Source organism: Rhinolophus sinicus, linkage group LG01 (genome assembly GCF_036562045.2).
Source record: "Rhinolophus sinicus isolate RSC01 linkage group LG01, ASM3656204v1, whole genome shotgun sequence".
In the NCBI taxonomy this organism is placed as follows: domain Eukaryota; kingdom Metazoa; phylum Chordata; class Mammalia; order Chiroptera; family Rhinolophidae; genus Rhinolophus; species Rhinolophus sinicus.
This window is the reverse complement of record NC_133751.1, coordinates 7,723,005-7,744,302: the sequence shown is the minus strand read 5'-3', so window position 1 is coordinate 7,744,302 and position 21,298 is coordinate 7,723,005. Positions and strand designations below refer to the sequence as shown.

The 21,298-nt window shown below is 46.7% G+C and overlaps 2 protein-coding genes across 2 annotated transcripts in view; one reads left to right on the top strand and one right to left on the bottom strand.

The window, feature by feature from the left end:
• Positions 1-1,760, bottom strand: part of SETD4 (SET domain containing 4) — a 35,427-nt gene extending 33,667 nt beyond the window's left edge. The window contains exon 1 of the mRNA XM_019730283.2: positions 1,353-1,760. The gene's annotated coding sequence lies outside the window, so the exon portion shown is untranslated. The remainder of the gene's footprint in view (positions 1-1,352) is intronic.
• Positions 1,761-12,853: 11,093 nt separating this feature from the next.
• On the top strand, positions 12,854-16,924 carry LOC109446659 (carbonyl reductase [NADPH] 3). The gene is made up of 3 exons (XM_019730292.2): positions 12,854-13,349; positions 14,786-14,893; positions 16,443-16,924. The coding sequence occupies exons 1-3, from the start codon at positions 13,061-13,063 to the stop codon at positions 16,877-16,879; spliced, it is 834 nt and encodes a 277-aa protein (XP_019585851.1). The 5' UTR covers positions 12,854-13,060; the 3' UTR covers positions 16,880-16,924.
• Positions 16,925-21,298: the final 4,374 nt, after the last annotated feature.

Genomic DNA, 21,298 nt, shown 5'->3' with positions numbered 1-21,298 from the left:
TAGTCTCTTCAATGTGAATGTGTTATTTATGTAGGAATGAAGTGTCATGAGGTCTGCAGCGTTAACAGTCAGCAAAACATACACGGAAGATGAACACATAACTACAGTAAAACAGTCTTAACATTGGACCTAGTTCGAAGGATATATGGGTGTTCACTGTACTATTCTTTCAGCTTTCGTGTTTGAAAGCATTCAAGACAAATATCTCGAAACAAAAAGTCCTGGCTCTGCTACCTTATTGCATGATCTTGAGCAAAATGCTACATCATACTGTACCAGTTTCCTCCACTGTACAAGGGATGCTGTGAAGATTAAATGTACTGATATACACGTGCACAAACATGTTGAAATCACATTGGAAGTTCTGAGTGTCCTCTGGTGAGTCCCTGTAAGTGAGGCCAGCACCACCCACTGCAGAGATGAGCTTCTTAGAGCTGTACAACACCAAGCCTGGCTCCCAATGTGCCTCTGGGACAGTCTTCCGCGTCCCTTCCCAGAAGCGCTCCATGTTGTAAAGGTGCCACTGCTGCCATGATTATTTTCACTCTTCAGTGATTTAGACGCTGACAATGAAAAATGATAGCCCCTGAAAGCAAAGGCAGGGCCCTTATTTTAAAAGTATGTGTCCTTTACAAGTTGCGCGCTTCGCCCTTCAACAAGGCTCTCAATTTCCTTCCTGTTAGAATTTGTTTTTTAAACTCTCACCAGAGGAATATCGATGTCTTAAGACAATAGCATCTCAGCTGCTGGTTTGGAAATGTATGCTGGGATCACAAAGCTCTTTTGTCCCTTAATACCTTAAAAATGGCACCTAATTATATACTCGTATGTCACCTATTAACTGCAACCTAGGACAAAACCAAAATGTAGGCCCTTAGCAAACAGATTATGTAAAGGTTAAATAAATGCCTACACAGTCAATTTATTGTGTGTCAATTTATTGACACACAGTAAGAGCTTCATAAACTTTCCCTCCACTTGGGGGCGCACTGGGAATGACAGGAACCTAAGTAATCACAGGACCTATTTGTCTTAATTTCTCTTAAGAAATCAAGGGAATCTATGTCCTCAGAAGCAGTTACCCTGTCTAAATATTTCACTGCATTTTAGGAAAAAGCAACCATCCTCATCTTCAGTGGATGGTGGGCCCAAGGCCACCTAGAACATTCCCGGAGCTCCAGATACATATTTTGTCCTCCTGCCTCTCCCCCTCCTGATGTCCTCCTTTCCCTCAAATTTCTTCTTCTAAAGCAAACATTTCCAGAGGACACTTGTCAAATCACGTTGGTCACTGACCCCACCATCCACCCACCCACCAGGTAGCCATGCTGTGCCCCTTTATTATCACTTACCAGATCCTAAGAGTTTTTCTACTGCGTTTTTCCAAAGCCTTTTCCTACATCCCAGCTCTCCAATAGGCCGTCAGCTGTCTCTGGAGAACTGCAAACCCTCCCGAGGGAACTGCCTTCTTGAGTGTCTGCGTTTCTGGGCATCTTCTGTACTCTTTGCATACTCATTGCCCTCGTGAAAGTCCTGCAGGAGAAAAGCCCAGCCATTAGCAAAGCTTGTAGGAATTTCTGTACTCTGTATTGTTTCACTCCAGGCCCATGTTAACTACCCTTCAACGTGCTCAGTGTTCCGATAAAACAAACTATTATTTCTTTGGTTTAAACCATTGTAATAATTAACTGTTAACCTAAAAATAAAAGGCCAAAGTGACAGGCAACACACATTTTCTTGAGATCCAAAGGAATAGCTATTCAGGAGGCACTGAATCAGGCAGAAACCCAAATAGTGTTCTGATTAGGAGGCAATACAAAGGGTGTCGATGGGAAAGGAAAGGGGAACAATTACATCAATAGAAGGAAGGCATTTCTATTGGTGCAGATAAGCTAACCTAGGGATGCCGATTCTAAGCAATGCTTTTAATTTTCAACCCAGTAGTCATCATACCTGCTTTCCTGTTATCTTTGCAAACAGTTCTTTGGGACACATTGTTGCCTTAGGCCCAGTCCAAAGGTTATTTTGCATTGTTCTAACATTCCAAAGGTTTGAGGAGTGAGACATGCGAGGCAGTTCCTCGAGGATGGCAGATCCAGCTCCATTTTAAAGTGATTCCATTTATGCTACTTTTCTTACAAGATAACCTCTAGCTTTCTCTGGCAAACTTGCTGACTTATATGATTTAGTTTTTGTCTCTAATGAAGCTATCAACCTCCTGCTAATTACTTTTTACCACAACTTCCGCTGTTTTCCAGAATGCCCTTAGGGCTGAACTTTCCTACTCTGTGCCAAATAAAACCACAACCTTTTGGAAGAGCTCAGACCTCTGTATTCTTCTTTCCCTCCTCTTTCCCCTCAGCAGAATCTCTGAGCAGCAGATCTGAAGGTAGGGGTGGGGATAGTGGCATACTGCTCTTTGAGTGACATTTCTGCTTTAAGAGTTGGGGGCAGGGGCAGTCGTCTCTGGTTTTATCAGTTTGCCTCTCTTTGTGTGATACTTCTACCTGACAAACAAGCTGAGGCAAGGGAAAACTAGAACCCAGTATTCTCAGCATGCCCAGAACAAGGCAGAGCCTTTGTCCCACAAGCGAGGGCTGAGTGGAAGAAGGAAGCCCTCACCTCTTGGATACCCTTTCCAGGAACTGAACCTCTCAGCAACAGGTAGCTTGGGCAGGATGAGAAATGCTGGTGTCTTATCCATCTTGGGAAGATACCATAACCCTTGGGGGAGAGGGAGGCCTGTGTTCTCTGATGCACCCTCCTAGAGTGGAGTTTCCATTACACTGGGACGGGAAGAGGGGAAGGAGCGAGCTGGTCATGGTTTAAATACCACAGACTCTTTGTTCTTTCTGAGATTACTAGATTTTCCAGAATAAATGTTTCTTCATTTATTGTATATGCCTTCAGGAACACTTCCATACATTTTAAATAGTTGGGTTTTTAAAATAATTTTCACTAGTTGCTCTGGGTAGTAGGCTCACAGAACTTTTCTCATTGTCTTTCCTTATTTATTAATTTTAAGGGAAATATTTCATTACTGTAATTTTAAAGAATGATGAAACAAACCCCCAGATCCTTTCAATCCAACATTAGAAATAAAAGAGTATTACTTATAATATTAAAACAGGTAAAGCCCAATGTATACCAAAAATACATTCTGTTCCTTCCCTTGTGGCCACCTACAAGGTAAGTGCTGTCCCAAATATCACCATTCTTGTGTGCGCCTTCCTACATAACGATTTCTGTTGCATTTTAGGCACAGTGGTGAATGTGTCTAGCAGCGTGAGTCTCAGAGCTCTTAAAAGCTGCAGCCCAGGGGCCGGCCTGGTGGCGCAGGTGGTTGGAGCTCCATGCTCCTAACTCTGAAGGCTGCCGGTTCGATTCCCACATGGGCCAGTGGGCTCTCAACCACAAGGTTGCAGATTCAATTCCTCGAGTCCCGCAAGGGAAGGTGCAACTAAAGATTGAACATGGCACGTTGAGCTGAGCTGCCGTTGAGCTCCCGGATGTCTCGGTTGGAGCGCGTCCTCTCACCACAAGGTTGCCGGTTCGACTCCCACAAGGGATGGTGGGCTGTGCCCCCTGCAACTAGAAAACGGCAACTGGACCTGGAGCTGAGCTGCGCCCTCCACAACTAGTCAAGACTGAAAGGACAACAACTTGAAGCTGAACGGCACCCTCCACAACTAAGATTGAAACAACTTGACTTGGAAAAAAGGCCTGGAAGTACACACCATTCCCCAATAAAGTCCTGTTTCCCTTCCCCAATAAAATCTTTAAAAAAAAAAAAATGATTCTACTAATCCCTGCTAATTGTGTCATACCCCTTAAGGCATTCACTTCGAGACTGTTCATAATAGCCATAGAATTCTGGTATACCTGAACTTTATTTGCTATACAACGTGGTTTTGTGGAGTTGGCTGTATTTGGGGAAATTGGAGTGCAGATCTAGAATTAAGTATTGCCTGTTAAGCTAAGTACACAAGAAACAGTTCTTCCTTACCTGAAACAAATGTTTGAGGGCTCCGAAGACACAATTAGGAGTTAGTGAAGAAACTCCCTAACCAGGAAGGTGGATGTTAATATCAACAGCTAACATTTATCCAGTGCTTCCTAGATGCGCCTGTTAAGAGATGTTTAGGCAGATTCTTCTTTTGTCCTCATAATGCTTCCATGAGCTGGTACTATCATTAGCCCCATTTTACAGGGGAGGAAGCAGCCTTCAAGCATAGGGATTGTAAAGAAATCAGTGAAACTGAAAGCAACTTGCCAGGTTTAAGATGCACACACTGGCCAAGGTGGAACCCTGTGACCAGGCCGTCCCTGGACAAGGAGCAAAAGGGCGCCATCTAGCGATCATCTTGGTGGTTGGAAGCAGTTGTATTTTTTTTTTAATTACCTAGAATTTAAGATACAAAAGAAGACAAACAATACAATGCTAATGAACCACCACACAGTTTAAGAGCTTTAGTGTTTTTCTTCACTTATTTTAAACAAATATATGAACACTGATTACAAATCAAAATGAACGAAAGCTACATACAGTGAGAAGTCAGCCTCCGGATCCCCAGCTACCCAGAAGCAAGGGCTGTTGCCACCTTCTTATGCATCCTTCCAGAGCTCTGTTTAAATTGTTTTTTACAAAAGGTAGCAAGCTCTGGTAGGCAGAATAATGCCTCATCCCCAACAGGTCCTAGTCCTAATTCCCTAAACCTTGTATGTTACTTAACATGACAAAGGGGATTTTGCAGATGTCATTAAGGGTGAGGATTTTGATTTGGGGAGATTACCCTGGATTATTCAAGTGGATCCAAGGTCCTCCTACTAAGAGCTGAGAACCCTCCCAGGCTGTAGTCAGGAGATGTGACTATGGAAGAATGGTCAGAGGTGCAACATTGCTGGCTTTGAAGATGTAGGAAGGAAGCCAAGGATTGCAGGCGGCTCCTAGAAGCTAAAAAAGGCAAACAAACAAACAAAACAAAACCCAAAACAACAACAAAAAGCCAAAAAGCAACAATTCTCCGCTAGAACCTCCAGAAAGAAATGCAGCCCTGGCTGACACCTTGGTTTTAGCCCAATCAAGACCTACATCAGACTTGTACTGACAGAGCTATCACATAATAAATTTGTGTCGTGTGAAGCCACTAAGTTTGTGATGATTTGCTGCAGCAGCCATAGAAAACTAACATACACACTATATGGCATTACGCTTTTCTCATTTGATGTATTCTGAAACCTCTGCTCTACATTTAGAGCGGCCTCGTTCTTTTTAGTGGCTACGTAGTATCCTATCACGTGGGCATTGAACCATTCCATTAAGGATGGTCATTAGGCTGTTTGAGTCTCACAGAAATGAGATAAATAAGTCTGTAATATAGTCTTTCCCAACTTTTCTCTTGTGATAGCACACACAGATATGCCAATGATGTGTGTGACACACTGGAATGAATTGGAGGTACTGAGACCATTTACACTGCGTTGACAGAAAAGCTTACTGTATTTTCTATATTTTCTACGTATTATATAATTATAAGATACATATAAAGCACTGGGGTGATATGAAATATTGAATTTGTATAAGACTTCTAAAGTCTTCAGTTTTTTAAGTGAGAAACTTGTTTTTTTTTCCATTAATTTTCTATGTTTAATATTGGGCTGGATGCGTGAAATGGAGTTGATTCTTGTTATTCACAGTAGTTACGTTCTATGAAGTCACTGCAAACACTGAACTACTGAAAACTGAACTATTGCTTCTTGAGGTTAGGTTCCTGCCAGCCTCTGGTCAGAATATTTTCAACCGAAATGCCGTTTGCATTATATAGGTTCCTTTGCATCCTGAAACTGAGGGGCCTCGAAATATTGATTTGCTTTAAACTGTAGTTTAGAAACCATCAATTTTTCCCTTCTCTCCCAGCACACTTCAATGACCTGCCCTTAGTCTCTCGTGTAGAAGATCCTTAACCCGTGAGGCAGCAGAAGACAACAGCCCAATTCTGAACTAATGGTCCCACGGTTTAAGCCCCTAGCAGGCTAAAGATAGCATCTTAATCTATGTTTTGTTTCAGCTCCTGAGCCTGAGACAAGACAACTGCCTTGGCCACCTCTCCTTGAAACCTGTCCTGGATGATGGAGCTGAGTTCCGAGGTGTCCTCAAGACCTGAAGAAATGATTTGTTACCCTTTTCTCACCTCTGACCAATCAGCTCCCACGTGACCCCGAACCCTTAGCCATGGTATCCTGTGATTTTACCCTATATGATCTGTAACCTACATGCCATCAGGGAGTTGGGTCTTACAGGACACGAGCTCGCCCGTCTCCACATTGGCCAATTCTAATAAACTCGTTCCCTTATTTCCTGGAAACCCCTCCTCATGCGTCTTTTGGCCAGAGCACCCAAGCAGGCAAACTTAATTATTGGCCTTCAGTAACATTCCTTGTAAAACAAGCCAGTTTCATTAGCATCGAAATCCTGCTCTTCCACAGAACCCTTTTACTCTACAATATTGGCAGGTATTTTCTTAATTCTTCCTCAGTCTCCTAATCTGCAGAACAAGGCTTGCCTGTAAGCTTAAAGTTTCTCAGACCATATCACCTTTTGAGCCAGTCAGCATCAGCCAAGAAGGGTTTATCGATTTTCCTGATCCTGCATAACGTGACTACGTATTTCCTTGGCTTTCAGACTCACTACAATGCTCTCCACTACACTTGAAAAAAAAAAAAAAAATGGGAGGCAGCCGGATGGCTCAGTTGGTTAGAGCGCGAGCTCTTAACTACAAGGTTGCCGGTTCAATTCCCACATGGGATGGCGGGCTGCAACCCCTGCAATTAAGATTGCAAATGGCAACTGGGCTTGGAGCTGAGCTGCGCCCTCCACAACTAGTTTGAAGGACAACAGTTTGACTTGGTGCTGGTGGGCCCTGGAAAACCACACTGTTCCCCAATAGTCCCCAATTAAAAAACAAAATCAAAACAAAAAAAACAGCTGTTGTCTCATAAATGCACAAGTTTAGCCACCTTTCCATCTTTTCCTTAGCTTCATCACATACTATCATAGGTGTGACCTGAGCGCTTCCCAGAGCAGCCTCGGGCACAGACTGGGGAATCACCTCTTCCTTTTTCCTGGACCTACCATGTTGTTGATTATTAACACTGAACTCACAGTCAACAGCACTAACACTTGAAGGGTGGCAGAATGTGTCACCCCAAAATATGACTAGGAGTTCGGGATATGCCACCCCAAAATACACCGCTTTGGTACACTATTTGGAGCTGATAGCATTTGGAAACCAGCAAATGCAGGAAGAGGCTTACCCTAAATGCCCCTTATCTGTCTAAAGACAAATCTTCCAATCGTCATAAATCTCCCCAGCAGTGTCATCAAGCAGAGAAGATGGGACCTTATCACAGGAGAGAAAACCACAGCCAAACAGTTGCAAACTGTGATACCTCCCATCTATTCTTCTAAGGGCCCCTTTATCTTTCCTAAAAGTCATTTACTCTCCCTGAAATTGCCTCATGCCCCCTACTCTTCCCGTTAAGATGGTTTTGATCTTGAATTCTAAGGCACCTTGGAGAGTTCCTCGTTTTTCCCTGAGTATCTATCACCCATGTATACATGAGGTAGACATGTTAATAAACTTCCCGTTTTTCTCTTGTTAATGTCTTTTATTACAGGGCTCTCGGCTAAGAACTCTGAAAGAAAAAGGGGAAATTATTTTTCTTCCTCTGCAAACTCATGCCTGACAGAAGCATGTCTAATATTCATATTTTCTCCATCAGGCACGTCACAGCCTTCTTATGCTCAAGAGCACCAGACAGCGATTCCCCATGATGCTCGGGCCATTTCAAACAGCAATGTCACCAACGAAAGCACAAATATGCAATACCCACCCACATACATACCACTAAATAAACCATGAAAAGGATAGTTGTTTGCAGTCTGAGAGAAGAAACAAGAAGGCAGAGTGTCACTTTGTACTGGTGACACAGTGTTCTCTATTTTCAGGATCTAACACCCTAACTTTAATTCGATTCAACAATGCAATTTAGCTTAAACCCTTTTAAGACTTTTTTCTCTTTTCTTTGCTTCCCACCTATACAGAGCATCAATTATGAACACAAAATGGACTCTAATAATTCCATAGTTATGTCAGTTACAAAGTGACAGTCATGCCAGACCACCCCCTGAACGGTGTACCCAGTGAGCGCCCTGACCAGGTAACTCCAGACGCAGGGTGGAGTGTGACCATCTGACGGCTCTGTTGGACTACAGGTGGGGGCACCGCACCCGGTCTCAGGCATATAAGATCAGAGCTCTCTGAGGGCTCCTCACTCAGGCTTCAACTGACAAGCTGACAGCCACACCTGCACTCATCACAGACGGAGCGCCTCCCCTACTGACAATCTCACCAGCCCAGCCAAACTCCGACACTCCGCACCTTTATGCTGAAGGGACTCTGGATGAACACTAGATTCTCTCTCATCCTTTCCTAAGACGGTTCGCCTGGCCTAACCCTGCTGCCTGCACACCTGGGTGACCCTCTTGTGTGAAATTGCTCCACCTTGACTACTGGAGACTGTGCTCCGGCTGGAGCTTTGGTTAACGCCCGTGGGACACCAAGCCCGTAGGACTAGACCCATGGCTTTATTCTCATAAAGTCTGACGTTGTGGAAAGACACAAATGTGTGTGAAACTGCTACTTTGACAGCCACAGCCTGCTCAGGACACCTCCTAACGACTCTGTTTGCTAGAGGCTGTGTGCACAGCAGCTTAATGACTGTTTACATTGACTTAGAAGCTTGTCAACATCTGCATAAGATTCACCATAATCCCTGAAACCAACCAGACTCTGGGAAGTGCCTTCTTTTCTTCTTTTCCAAATCGCCTGGGACTTGCTGGATGACCTCCCCCTTTCTTTTCTTCTGCCTCTTCTTACATGTCTATAAAATCTTTTGGTTGTGCAGGGAACGGAGAGATGGCCTTTGGACAGAAATCTGCCATCTTCCTGGAATGCCAGCATTTTGAATAAACCTGCTTTTCTTTCCACCAACGTTGTCTCTCAATTTTTGGCTCATGAGGCGGTGAGTAGCCGGACCTTAACCTGGTAACAACCTTTTTTGACCTCAGCTGGGAACCTGCACATTGGTGACTCAAATTTTTGGCCACAAATGTAGTATCTTAAGACAACAAAAATTTATCATGTTATGTAGTTCTGAATGTCATAAATCCTAAGTCAAGAAAGAAATGGACAGAGCTGCATTCTTTCTGGACGCGCTAGGGGAGAAGCCATTTCCTTGCCTTTTCCAGCTTCTAGAGGCTGCATTCCTGGGGTCCCATTCCTCCAGCTTCAAACCCAGCAGTGTAGCATCTTCCAATCCCTCTCTGTCCTCTGTTTTGGCCTTACATCTGTCTCCTCTGGCTGTGAACTTCCTGCTTCCCTCTAATAAAGAAACGTGTGACTATACTGGGCCCACGAAGATAATCCAGGGCAATATTCCCTTCTCAATTTAATCACATCTGCAAAGTCCCTTTTGCCATGTAAGGTGACATTCACAGGTCCTGGGCATGAAGACATGGACACCTGGGCAAGGGAATCATTATTCTACCACAATAACTTCTGCCATCAACAAACCCTTTCTGTTCGAAAACCCCTCTCTTGAAGATTGTCGCTTTTAACCAATTAACCCTCCTTGTTACTATAACCCAATGGCTCACAAACTTTGTTGCCCATTGGAATCACCAGGAGAGCTTTTAACAGTACCAGGCTGTGGTCATACCCCAGATCAATTAAATCCCAATACCTGCGGATGGAACCAAGCATGAGTACTTATTTTTAATATCCCCGGGGATAGAACATGAAAATGTTGGGGATCACTGCTATGAGAGACAGACTTGCCCCAAAATCCCCTACACACCCCTTCACTGATGGCTGTGAGGACCTGCTACATAATTTGCTGCGTCCAGTGCAAAATGAAGGTGGGGAACCTTGTTTAAAAAATCAACAATTTCAGGACAGTACCTGCAGAGGGCGCACACGTCGAGGCCAGCACATGGCTCGGCATCTTCTTCCCTCCACTCCTGACCTCACCTCTGAGGAGGTGGGTAGCCATGTGCAGCATCTACCCAGTATCTAGGGCTCCCCAGTCCCTTGACTTCCTTCTACCAACGTGATGTGCCTGCCCCTGTCACATGGTTCATCCACACAGCCTCAGAGACCTTAACCTCAAAGAATCCCACACTGACCCCAGGACCTGGGTTCCTCCAGGGGTTCCCTGCCCGCTGGGACCTCCAGTCCATCGACCCTACTGTTCTTCCCTCATTACACATCTCCAGCTTCCTCGTGTGCTTTCCCCCATCCTTACAGGCCACAGCTTTACACTACAATCCTTTCCTTACAGACACCTTTCACTCTGTCCTGTGAGCCTGGCAAAACACCAACCCTCCAACTCCACTGGCCCCAGCTTGCACTAGCAGCTGGAGATGCAGGGGGGACATCGCAGGAGGCTGAGAGAGCTCTCTTGACATTTTGACCACAGATCACAAAGGAACCCCCAACTCTGCTAGTCAGGGCTGCCTAGTTCCCTAGTACATTCACTTTCCCACTCTACAACATGGCCATTCTTTCCTCATATCTCCCAAACTGGTCCCACTTGCTAATGACCTCAAATCGCTCATCTTTCCAAGAGGAAATAATGCCCTTGAAGTAAGCCAACAACATGCCTGCAACTAGACACACACACTCTGCCTTCCCTCCTGGTACAAGAGGTGCCTGAGTCCAAGGCCAAGTCCCATCTGAGCCCCATTCCATCTTCACTCACCTTCCCACATACCGGGGATGCCCAAAAAGATGTATACACATGACTTGCATTCATCTTTTGTTATTGGTGTATATTGAGTATTACCATTTAATAGTTTTTTCCTTTCTTAATATGTGTATACATTTTTTTGGCACCCTCTGTATTTTGTTTTTGAATTATATCTTTTCTCCTTCATCAATTTTTACCCCTCTTTGAGGTTATGACCATTATATAAAACTATGCTTTAATATATCTCTCCCAGCTTTTAAAACTCTTTAAAAGAATTTAAGTCATACGAAGTATGGTCTCTGACTACAATGGAATTAAGTGAGAAATCAGTAACAGCAAGATATTTAGAAAAACCCTAAAAAAGTTGGAAAATAAAAAATATACTTCTAAATACCCATGGTCAAATACGTTATCGAAAAAGTAAGTTAGAAAGTATTTTAAACTGATTGAAATTGAAAACAGAACATATTGATATTTATAGGATGCCACTAACTTAGTACTTAAATGGAAATTAATAGCCCTTAAAGCCCATGTTAGAAATGAAGAAAGAGGGGTGGCCAGTTAGCTCAGTTGGTTAGAGTGCGGTGCTCTTAACAACAAGGTTGCCGGTTCAGTCCCCACATGGGCCACTGTGAGCTGCGCCCTCCACAACTAGATTGCAACAACTACTTGACTTGGGGCTGATGGGTCCTGGAAAAACACACTTAAAATAAATAAAAGTTTAAAAAAAGAAAGATCTCAAATCAGTGACCTCAGCTTCCAGGGTAGGAAACTAGAAAAAGAGTAAATAAACCCAAAGTGAGCAAAAGGAAAGAAATAAAGATTAGAACAGAAATATAACCAGAAAATATGAGGAAAATATCAATGAAACCAACAGCTGCTTCCTTGAAAAAAAATCAATAAAATGGATAAACCTATAGGGACAGATAAAAAAAAAAAGGAAAGACACAAATTACCAATATCAGGAATGAGATGGCATCACTACTAATATTAAAAGGATTAATGAGAGCATATTGTGAACAATTTCATAACAACGGAGTCAGCAACTTAGACGAAATATACTGTTTTGAAAACCATGAATTACGCTCACTCAAGAAGAAACAAAACCTGAATAGCCCTACATTTTCAAAACAGAGTTCCAAATAATCTGTAGGGGGAAGAAAGAAATACTGGTTTAGCCACAGTCGGGGACCACACAAAGCAGGTGCCTGACACTTGACTTCACCTGTTGACTTCACGGAGAGGAGACAAGCAAAAGCAGTTCAGCCAGCTCTGTTTGGGAAAAGTTGAGTCACAATGAGATCGAAGGTTTCCATAAACCTGCAAGTCACCATTCAAACGCACTTGGATCAAACACACTCAGTTACACCAAAGAAGGTGGGTGGGGAGTTCTAAGCCCATCCACACCTTGACACACCTTTGAGAATTCCTTTTCAGTTGAACTTTGTAGGTACACAGATTTCACTGAGAGAGAAAAAAATTATAGAAATCCTCCTTGGACAAACCTAAAATGCAGACTCTTAGCAGCCCTGGGAATTATGAACGGACCAAATAAAAACATGCCATTAAATGGCTTGGCCCACGGTTAGAGCTTCATAAACATTCCCTCCCACTTGGGATCACACAGAGCGATGTACCCTGCGCACACCCGTAAATCTACTCATGGGACCTTTTTGCTCTAATTCTCCCTCTTGAGTTTCTCTTAAGCAAGAAAGGGGGATCTACGTCCTCAGAAGCAGTTAACCGTGTCTAAATAATTTCATTGGATTTTAAGGAAAAAGCAAACATTCTCCTTATACAGGGGATGATGGGCGCCTGCCCAAGAAAATTACTCAGCACTTGTTTTTCTCCACTTGGGGTTCTCCTAAAATAGTTTCTTCAACGCCATGAATATCTAGACCCTATCGACCCATCACCGTTCGGTTTTGCTTTCGGAGAACGACAGCCGCTCCACCCAGCTGACCACCGCTTGGCTCAGGGGAGGCTCTAGAGAGGATGCAGCTCGGGGAGGGGGCGGACCCGGGAGTGGGGTGTTACGAAACCTCGGGAACAGAAGGCCCCTCCTCGCAGGGAGGGGCTGAGGCCCGGGGACCTCGTTCTCTAGAAGTCGCAGCACTGGATACCAGAACTCAGTTCTGCGCGGCTTCTCTGGCCGTGGCCAGGTATCCAAAGCAGGTGCCCCTCCCGCCGTGGTCCCCAGCCCCGTCTGCTGTCGTCGCGAGTGCCCCGCGCGCCATCCACCCACCCAGCCATGTCGTCCTGCAGCCGCGTGGCGCTGGTGACCGGAGCCAACAAGGGCATCGGCTTCGCCATCGCACGCGAACTGTGCCGGCAGTTCTCGGGGGACGTGGTGCTCACGGCGCGGGACGCGGCGCGGGGCCGGGCAGCCGTGCAGCAGCTGCAGGCGGAGGGCCTGAGCCCGCGTTTCCACCAGCTGGACATCGACGACCTGCAGAGCATCCGCGCCCTGCGCGACTTCCTGCTCAAGGAGTACGGGGGCCTCAACGTGCTGGTCAACAACGCGGGCATCGCCTTCAAGAGTAGGTGCGGGAGCGGGAGGTCCCTGGGGTCTCCGAGGGTGCGGGGCAGCGAGCTGCAGGCGCCCCACACATCCACTTGAGTGACGGGGGAGGACAACACGCGCCCCCCAGGATGCCTTCTGTTCTCGCTTCTGCGGAGTCGCTGGAGCCGTTCGCCCAGCTCCAGGCGGGCCGGGACTCCGGGCACAGCTTGCCACGCCCGCCTGCCCACCCGCCGGCCTGTGCCGGCCTGCGCCGCCCCGGGCCCTCCCGGAACGGTCGGCTGCTGCGTTTTGCAAGTGAACCGGCCTCCTGGGAGGGGGCAACGCCCTGCTAAACTCTTCAGCTTTTTGTCTAATGCAAGAAACATTTTTCTTGCCAAGGATCTCCAAGCTCACTTTGGGCTTTCGCTTTCCTTCAAAGAGCGCATTCATAGATGCCAAGAGGCATCTGCCCAGGACAGGAAATGAATCGCTGAGACCCGATTAGCGCGCACTTGCCCGTTAGTGGACTGGAGACTTTGTTTAACGGAGAACTTTGATAGGCTCCAGCAAAAAGGAAGCGAGCCTGTTCCCTCCCCCCCGGGAACTGATGTTTGTTATCAAACACATAAGTGCGGGTTTAAGTAGCATCTTTGCTACTTTGGGGGCGCGGGAGGGAGTCAAGATTACTTACTCTATGACTCTTTTAAGAAACTTATTGAACTGTCATGCGCTGCCGGTAGAAAGAAAGAAACAGGCCAGCCTCACTTACAACTTAGTGGGGAAGAAAAACCTAGAGGCAAAACGGAATAAAACGAACTACTCGTATAGTGTGAAACGAGTCCTCATCACCCGGTCCTGGGTGCTCACCGTCGCTGTGCAGCCACAACCTGCACCTCAGTCTGTGCGCTTTCTGGGAAGTGCAGGTGGGAAGTGGCTGACACCCCCTGGGGCCAACGGCTGAGGGATTGGTGCATAAATACCTGGGACGACACCTGGGGAAACAGGTGCGCTGGAAGCCTTGCCCCTCAGTGTGGGCATTGGACCAGCGGCATGTGCAACTCGGGCACTCGCTGGAATCACAGGACTTCAGGCCTCACCCCACACCTGCTGAATTAGAACATGCATCTTAACAGAATCTCGGGGCCACCTGTGCCCCTCCAGGTTTGAGAAGCAGTGATCAAAGTGAAGGGTCCTCCAAGTGTGGCTGGCAGACCAGTAGCAGCAGCATCGCCTGAGAACTGGAGCCCCACCCCCAGACATCTCGCTCCTAACTCGGAGGGTGCCGCCCAGAAAGCTGTGTTTTAACAGGCCCTACAGGTGACTCAGACACACGGTTTGAGAACCACCAGCCTAGTGACTTAGAAATTGTAGTTAGTTTGTTTTTCCTTTAAGTAGAGATGAGATCCACTTCATCATGTGAATTTCAGGGGGAAATGCCTGAGTTTGTCTTTGTTTCCTTTTCCTTTTTGAAAGCTGATGATCCCACGCCCTTTGACATTCAAGCAGAGGTGACACTGAAGACAAACTTTTTTGCCACAAGAAATGTCTGTACCGAATTACTGCCAATAATAAAGCCTCACGGTAAGTCCAGTGTGTGGGTTGTCCGATTTCATCCCTTCACAAGGAGTGGGCCATGGGCCTGTCCCACAGAAATCATCCAGGGGTGCTAGTTCTCTGTAGGGGGGGAATAGCAAACTGCATTATTTTCTCATAGTACTGTGTCTGGCTCCTCACCCAAACATTTAGCTTTAAAAGATATGTGTGACACACGCTATGCTTTTGGGCCCCGTGTCATGAACGCAACCCTAGAACAGTATAAGATGTTGCACGTCCCAAAAAGGCCTCATGCCTTTTGCAATCTCAGCGAGTCCTCCTCCAGCTCCCCAGGGTGACAGGGCCACACCCAGCTCATCTGGGGGCTTGAGGGGGGTAGTAGCTGTTCTAGCATTATTACGATTTCCCCTGTATTCCTTTCTTCTCATACCAAGCTTTGTCAAGCTAATTCAGAACATCCCAAAGAAATGTTTCTTTATTAGGTAAGATCTTGCCCACACTTCCAAGGATTCAACAAATAACTTTTCTTACTTTTTCACAAATATTTGTTGAGTGCCTACCATAACCCAGGCATTACTCTGGGTTCCGAGTATACAGTGGACAGGGTCTAGCAGGGGAGACCGTTATTAACAAAGAATCATGAGTGTAAATTACAGCTATGCTGGGAGAGGGGAGAGAAGACTTGCTTCCCTGAGGATTTCTTTCCCAAGAAGTCAACTGTGATTCTTAGGAAAAACAACTCTGTGGTTCTTATTAGAAATGTGGTGTGTGTGTTTTTTCCAATTTTTTTTTTTCAATTGGGGAATATTGGGGGACTGTGTTTTTCCGGGGCCCATCAGCCTCAAGTCAAGTCGTTGTCTTTCAATCTAGTTGTGGAGGGCGCAGCTCAGCTCCAAGTCCAGTCGCCGTTTTCAATCTTTAGTTGCAGAGGGTGCAACCCACCATCCCATGCGGGAATTGAACCAGCAACCTTGTTGTTAAGAGCTCGTGCTCTAACCAACTGAGCCATCCAGCCGCCCCCTCAAATTGTTTTGTAGTTTTGGCCTGCATATTTGTGTTCATGGATAGAATTGCCTCTTTAGTAGCCGTGAATTATTGTTAATATGAATAATTCATTTAGTACTTTATTAGGTATTAATGATTGCTTTAAAAAATAAGGAAAATCAAAACCAGGTTGGAGCATCAACCAACTGAACATGTGAAAGGAAGTATCCATCATGAAAGACAGACAAGGGTCGTTCCCCCAGGCATAACTTGACCCTGATTTTGGCAGTCAGGGATAGAGGTGGCCTCCTCTGGCCCTATTCAAGTGAGGGCTCTGTCCCTAGGAAAGCAGGCTCTGAAGCACCCGGAGGGTGTGTATGTGTGTGTGTGGGGGGGGGTGTTTTATAACCTACCTGGTGATTCTACTACAGACCTCCTCACCTAAAATGTTAAACCGCCCTGGTACCTTCTAAGAGTCCTTTTTTTCCAATCAGCAATTAAACCTGCACCATGACTTAGTCGCATATTTTGTATAGTCAACCAACAATTGTTTATTTGTCACATTTCCATATTATTTATTATTCTGTTTCAGGCAGAGTGGTGAATATCAGTAGTCGCGTGGGTACAAATGCTCTTGAAAACTGCAGCGAAAATCTGCAGGAGAAATTTCGATGTGAAACACTCACAGAGGAGGACCTGGTGGACCTCATGAAAAAGTTTGTGGAGGATACAAAAAATGAAGTGCATGAGAGGGAAGGCTGGCCTAACTCGGCGTACGGGGTGTCCAAGTTGGGGGTCACAGTCTTATCGAGAATCCTGGCCCGACGTCTGGATGAGAAGAGAAAAGCGGACAGGATTCTGCTCAATGCGTGCTGCCCTGGCTGGGTGAAGACAGACATGGCTGGGGCTTCCGGCTGCAGGACTCTAGAGGAGGGGGCGGACACCCCTGTGTACTTGGCCCTCCTGCCTCCTGATGCCACCGAGCCTCACGGCCAGCTAGTCCATGACAAAGTGGTCATACATTGGTGAATGTCTTTTTTGGGCCTAATGATTAATAAACATTTGTGGAATGAATGGTGCTATCTATAGTCTGATCAGTTTCTGTCCTTCAGGAGTGTCCGTTAGGATCTCCCAATGAGAAGTTGTCATGCAGGGTGGCATGCGGGGTCTCAGCTCCCACTCCCCACATAAGAACGCAGGATACAGTGAGGCCAAAAAGGAACACCCACAGAGCCATAGATAGGGGAGTCACACCACTATATTCTCGCTGGCGGCTGGGTTGGAGACACAGGAAACAGGAGCCACACGATCCACAACCCGCCATCCACTTCTCTCTGTGAACCAACCTCACTTGCTAACTGCAATCCGCGCTTGCTAGCTCAGCCACCATCTTCTTGCTAGCCCCTCTTTTCTGCTAGCGTAGCCACGGCAGTTAGACCAGTAGCCAACGGCCGACTGGCTACAGCTGACGGCCAACTTGCCACAGCTGATGGCCGTTTACCACCCGAATGAGCACCTTTCCACGTGATGCTGAGAGTCTGGAAACTGCACTCCTTGCTCTGTCCCCACAGTGTCTAGTTCTGGGATCAAGGTGAGTGATTTTGCTGTGCCCGATCTCTTTAGCCTGAGAGGAAGAACCTAGTCCTGTGGTTCTTAAGGGTGAGAGGGTATCAGAATCACCTGGAGGGCGTGTTAAAACATTGCCCAGAGTTGGGCCCAAGACGGTGCATTTCTAAAAGTTCCCAGGTGCTGGTCACACTGGGAGCCACTGGTCTGACGGAGGTCTCACAGCTGTGGAGCGGTCTCAGCCATTTTCCAGCTGTCTGCTGTTTCTAGGTTGTTGACTCTGTAAAGATGATGATGTTTCCTTAGCTTTGCAACCCTGCTCTGTATCTCAATCTGTTTTATTATATTTGAGTACATTTTAATTGGTCTCATACTTAGGAAGTAGTATATGTAGCTTGAAGGACTCGGAGGTGTAGGAGCCTGACTCAGAGAAACTATGCTATCCGGCAGCACATGACCTAATTCCTGGAACCGTCAGTTTGCCCTTAGAAGGTCACGTCTCTGATAAGTAAAGCCCCTTCCTCATTCCGCTCTCTCCTTCCTCATTCACTCCCCGCCCAGTTTACCCTAACCCATATAATCTTGTAGCTGCAATAAAAAATTTGAGGCTTGATCAGAACTTTGTCTTGCCTCCATTTCTTCGCGCCTCCTATTTTCTCTTTTCAGGGTGTCTCCCTTCGGTCCCTGTTGAATGCCCCGCTGGTCGGGGCATTTCTGGCGCCCAACGTGGGGCCCGAAGATCCCAGACCACTTGAAAAACTGTCTGCCTTAAGTCCGGCCGGACGCGTTGCTGAGTCTCCGCGTGATTTTACCGCGCGAGCCTGACTCGTTTCCTGATCTCCGCGGATAAAAGCCGATCCGTGAGCCTGATCTGATAGAGGTAAGCAGACAGACGAAAATAGATGTTTTGGGATGAATTTAGATGTAATATTACCCCTCGGTCGAATGAATGTGTGAATGAGTGATAGTTCCACGACTTCTCGTCACGGAGCTTGCTTGGGCCCTAATCTGAGGTTCCGGTTCTGTCATACGGCATAACGGCGACAAGCGCCTTAGCTAAGACAGATTTAGTCCCGCGAGGGTCACGGCCAGATGGGCATCTGATTGTTTCGCTTGTTGATTGAAGGGCCGAGAAGGGGACCATGGGTCAGACATTAAGTTCTCATGAACTGTTCATTTCTGGGTTAAAGAGTTCCCTCAAGGTGCGTGGAATTAAGGCTAGAAAAAAGGATCTCCGTGAATTTTTCGAGTTTCTGACAGATATTTGTCCCTGGTTCCCCCAAGAAGGAACGATTGATATTAGGATTTGGAAGCGCGTCGGCGATGCGTTCCAAGATTTTTATAAAGCCTTTGGGCCTGAAAAGGTCCCCGTTTCTACTTTTACTTACTGGAATCTCATAAATGACGTCCTCAGGGTTCACTCCCATGACCCGGATGTTAGAGAAGTTATAAAAAAGGGGGAGAGCCTCTTAAAGAAATCGTCCCGTCCCCCGTCAGAAAATGACTCCATGTCTATAGATATTCCTATTACTGACCCTAAGCCCAAGCCCTGTCTCGAGGAAGGCCCTACCCAAAATTCGCTGAACCCCCTGGTCATCCCTCATTAAGACTTTATCCCTGCCTTAAAAACCTTCCCCAAGATTCAGACACAACCCTCCCTCCCGAGGACCAGGCTACCCTTGAGGATGCGGCCGCTCATTACCATCAGAAGGACCCCTCTGTATCGTCTCCTCCACCCTTCCGGCCACCTCCTTATATCATCCCTCAACACCCTCCATTCCTCGCTCCCATCGTCCACGGTCCCACTTCTACTATTCCTCACTCCAATCCCCCTACTCAAACAGCCGCTTCCCTAACACAACAGATTGCCTCTCTTCGAGAGGCCCTCCAGGAAAAACGCCAACACATTAGTCTTCTCAAAGAACTCCGTGCCCTCGAGGCTGAACTTGCTGCACTCTCTGGGCTGCCCTTTCCCCCCGTCTACCCCTAAAACGAGCTCCTAAACAAAAACCTGTCCTCGCTTTCCGGTCACTCGCAGACAGGCTGCAGAGGTAGGTCCCGATACTCAGACCCCTGAGGACCCCCAAGAGGAGGATACCGCAGAGGGGTCCGATAATGAGGCTGAGGAACAACATAACCCCCCCTCAGAGGAAGAAACGGAACCCCCAAGAGACAGACAGCGCTACCGCCCTTTAAACATTAAATATTTAAAAGACTTAAAGGCTGCGGTCCACACATATGGCCCTGTGGCTCCCTTCACGGTAGCCTTGCTGGAAAGCCTCACCGACCGTTGGCTAACGCCAAATGATTGGTTCACTTTAGCTCACGCCGCCCTGTCTGGCGGTGATTTTGTTTTATGGCGCACAGAGTATGCGGAAAACGCACGAAAAATGGCTGAACGAAATACTCAGAGCCAGTCCTCCCGCTCCTGGACTAGAGATCGCCTTCTCGGCCGACCGCCCTATAACACCAATGAGACTCAGGCCGCCTTCCCCCCAGGCTTGTTAGCTCAGGTCCAAAATGCCGGCCTCAAGGCCTGGCGTAAACTCCCACCCAAAGGGCCCGCCAGCACCTCCTTGGCCAAAATCCATCAAGGGCCTGACGAATCCTATTGCGATTTCATCAGCCGCCTAACTGAGGCTGCCGAGCGCTTAATTGGAAAAGAAGAGTCAGATAGCGCCTTTATTAAACATCTTGCATTTGAAAATGCCAATGCCACATGCCAAAACGCCATCCGCCCCCATCGCAATGGCTCCCTCTCAGACTATATTAAACTTTGTTCTGGTGTCGGGGCGTCTCACGCCATCGGTCTAGCCATTGGAGCCGCACTAAAAAGCTTCACACAGGACAATCAAAAATCCTGTTACAATTGTAAACAGCCTGGTCATTTTGTCCGGGAATGCCCTTGATGTAGGCTTCTTCCCCTTAAACTGCACCGCTATTGTTAATTCCACTGCTCCTGCCTGCCCCGCTCCTAATCATGTTTTCATCTGTGGCAACGGCCTGGCCTTCACGGCCCTCCCCACCAATTGGACTGGCCTCTGTGCGCTGGCTTTTCTCTTACCAGATATAGATATTCTACCCGGAGATCAGTCACTTCCTATACCAGCCCTTGATCTTTTCCCTGGACGACAGAAACGGGCCCTCGCATTTATTCCCCTTATGGCAGGACTAGGTATAACCGCCGCTATGGCCACAGGTGCTGCCGGGGTAGGAGTGTCCGTAGACACTTATCAACGGCTTTCTCTCCAACTTATTGATGATGTTACCACACTATCAGATACTATTAATGACCTTCAAGACCAGGTCGATTCCTTAGCAGAAGTAGTACTCCAAAACAGACGAGGGCTTGATCTTCTAACAGCGGAACAAGGGGGGATCTGTTTAGCTTTACAGGAACGATGCTGCTTCTATGCCAACAAATCCAGCATAGTGCGAGACAAGGTCAAGAGACTCCAAGAAGATCTTCTTCAACGCAAAAATCAACTTCTTGACAACCCCTTTCTAACCAGTTTTCATGGTCTCTTGCCTGTCCTCCTCCCCATCCTTGGCCCCATTCTAGGATTACTCCTACTTGTCTCCCTCGGACCTTGGGCATTTAATAAACTGACAGGATTCATCAAACAACAAATAGATAACATTCTGGCCAAACCTATCCATATTCATTATCAACGCCTGGCCACGATGGACCATCCGGAAGGTAATTACAACCAGTTACAAACAGGCTCCAGCTATATAAACATATAGCAGACACGGTGGCTGAAAACGTGTCGGCCCGATCTAAAGGGCTTGAGCACCAGACGGCTGCAGCGACTGGGTACTGCAAGGGAGGGTCCCGATTGACCCAATTTCAGCTCTCCCTGAACTCATGTCCAGACTACA

Bases quoted from the DNA above. Each gene is read 5' to 3' on its own strand.
- LOC109446659 (XM_019730292.2), top strand. From the start codon at position 13,061: ATGTCGTCCTGCAGCCGCGTGGCGCTGGTGACCGGAGCCAACAAGGGC. The intron at 13,350-14,785 runs GTAGGTGCGGGA...CCTTTTTGAAAG, and splicing joins CGCGGGCATCGCCTTCAAGA to CTGATGATCCCACGCCCTTT. The intron at 14,894-16,442 runs GTAAGTCCAGTG...ATTCTGTTTCAG, and splicing joins GCCAATAATAAAGCCTCACG to GCAGAGTGGTGAATATCAGT.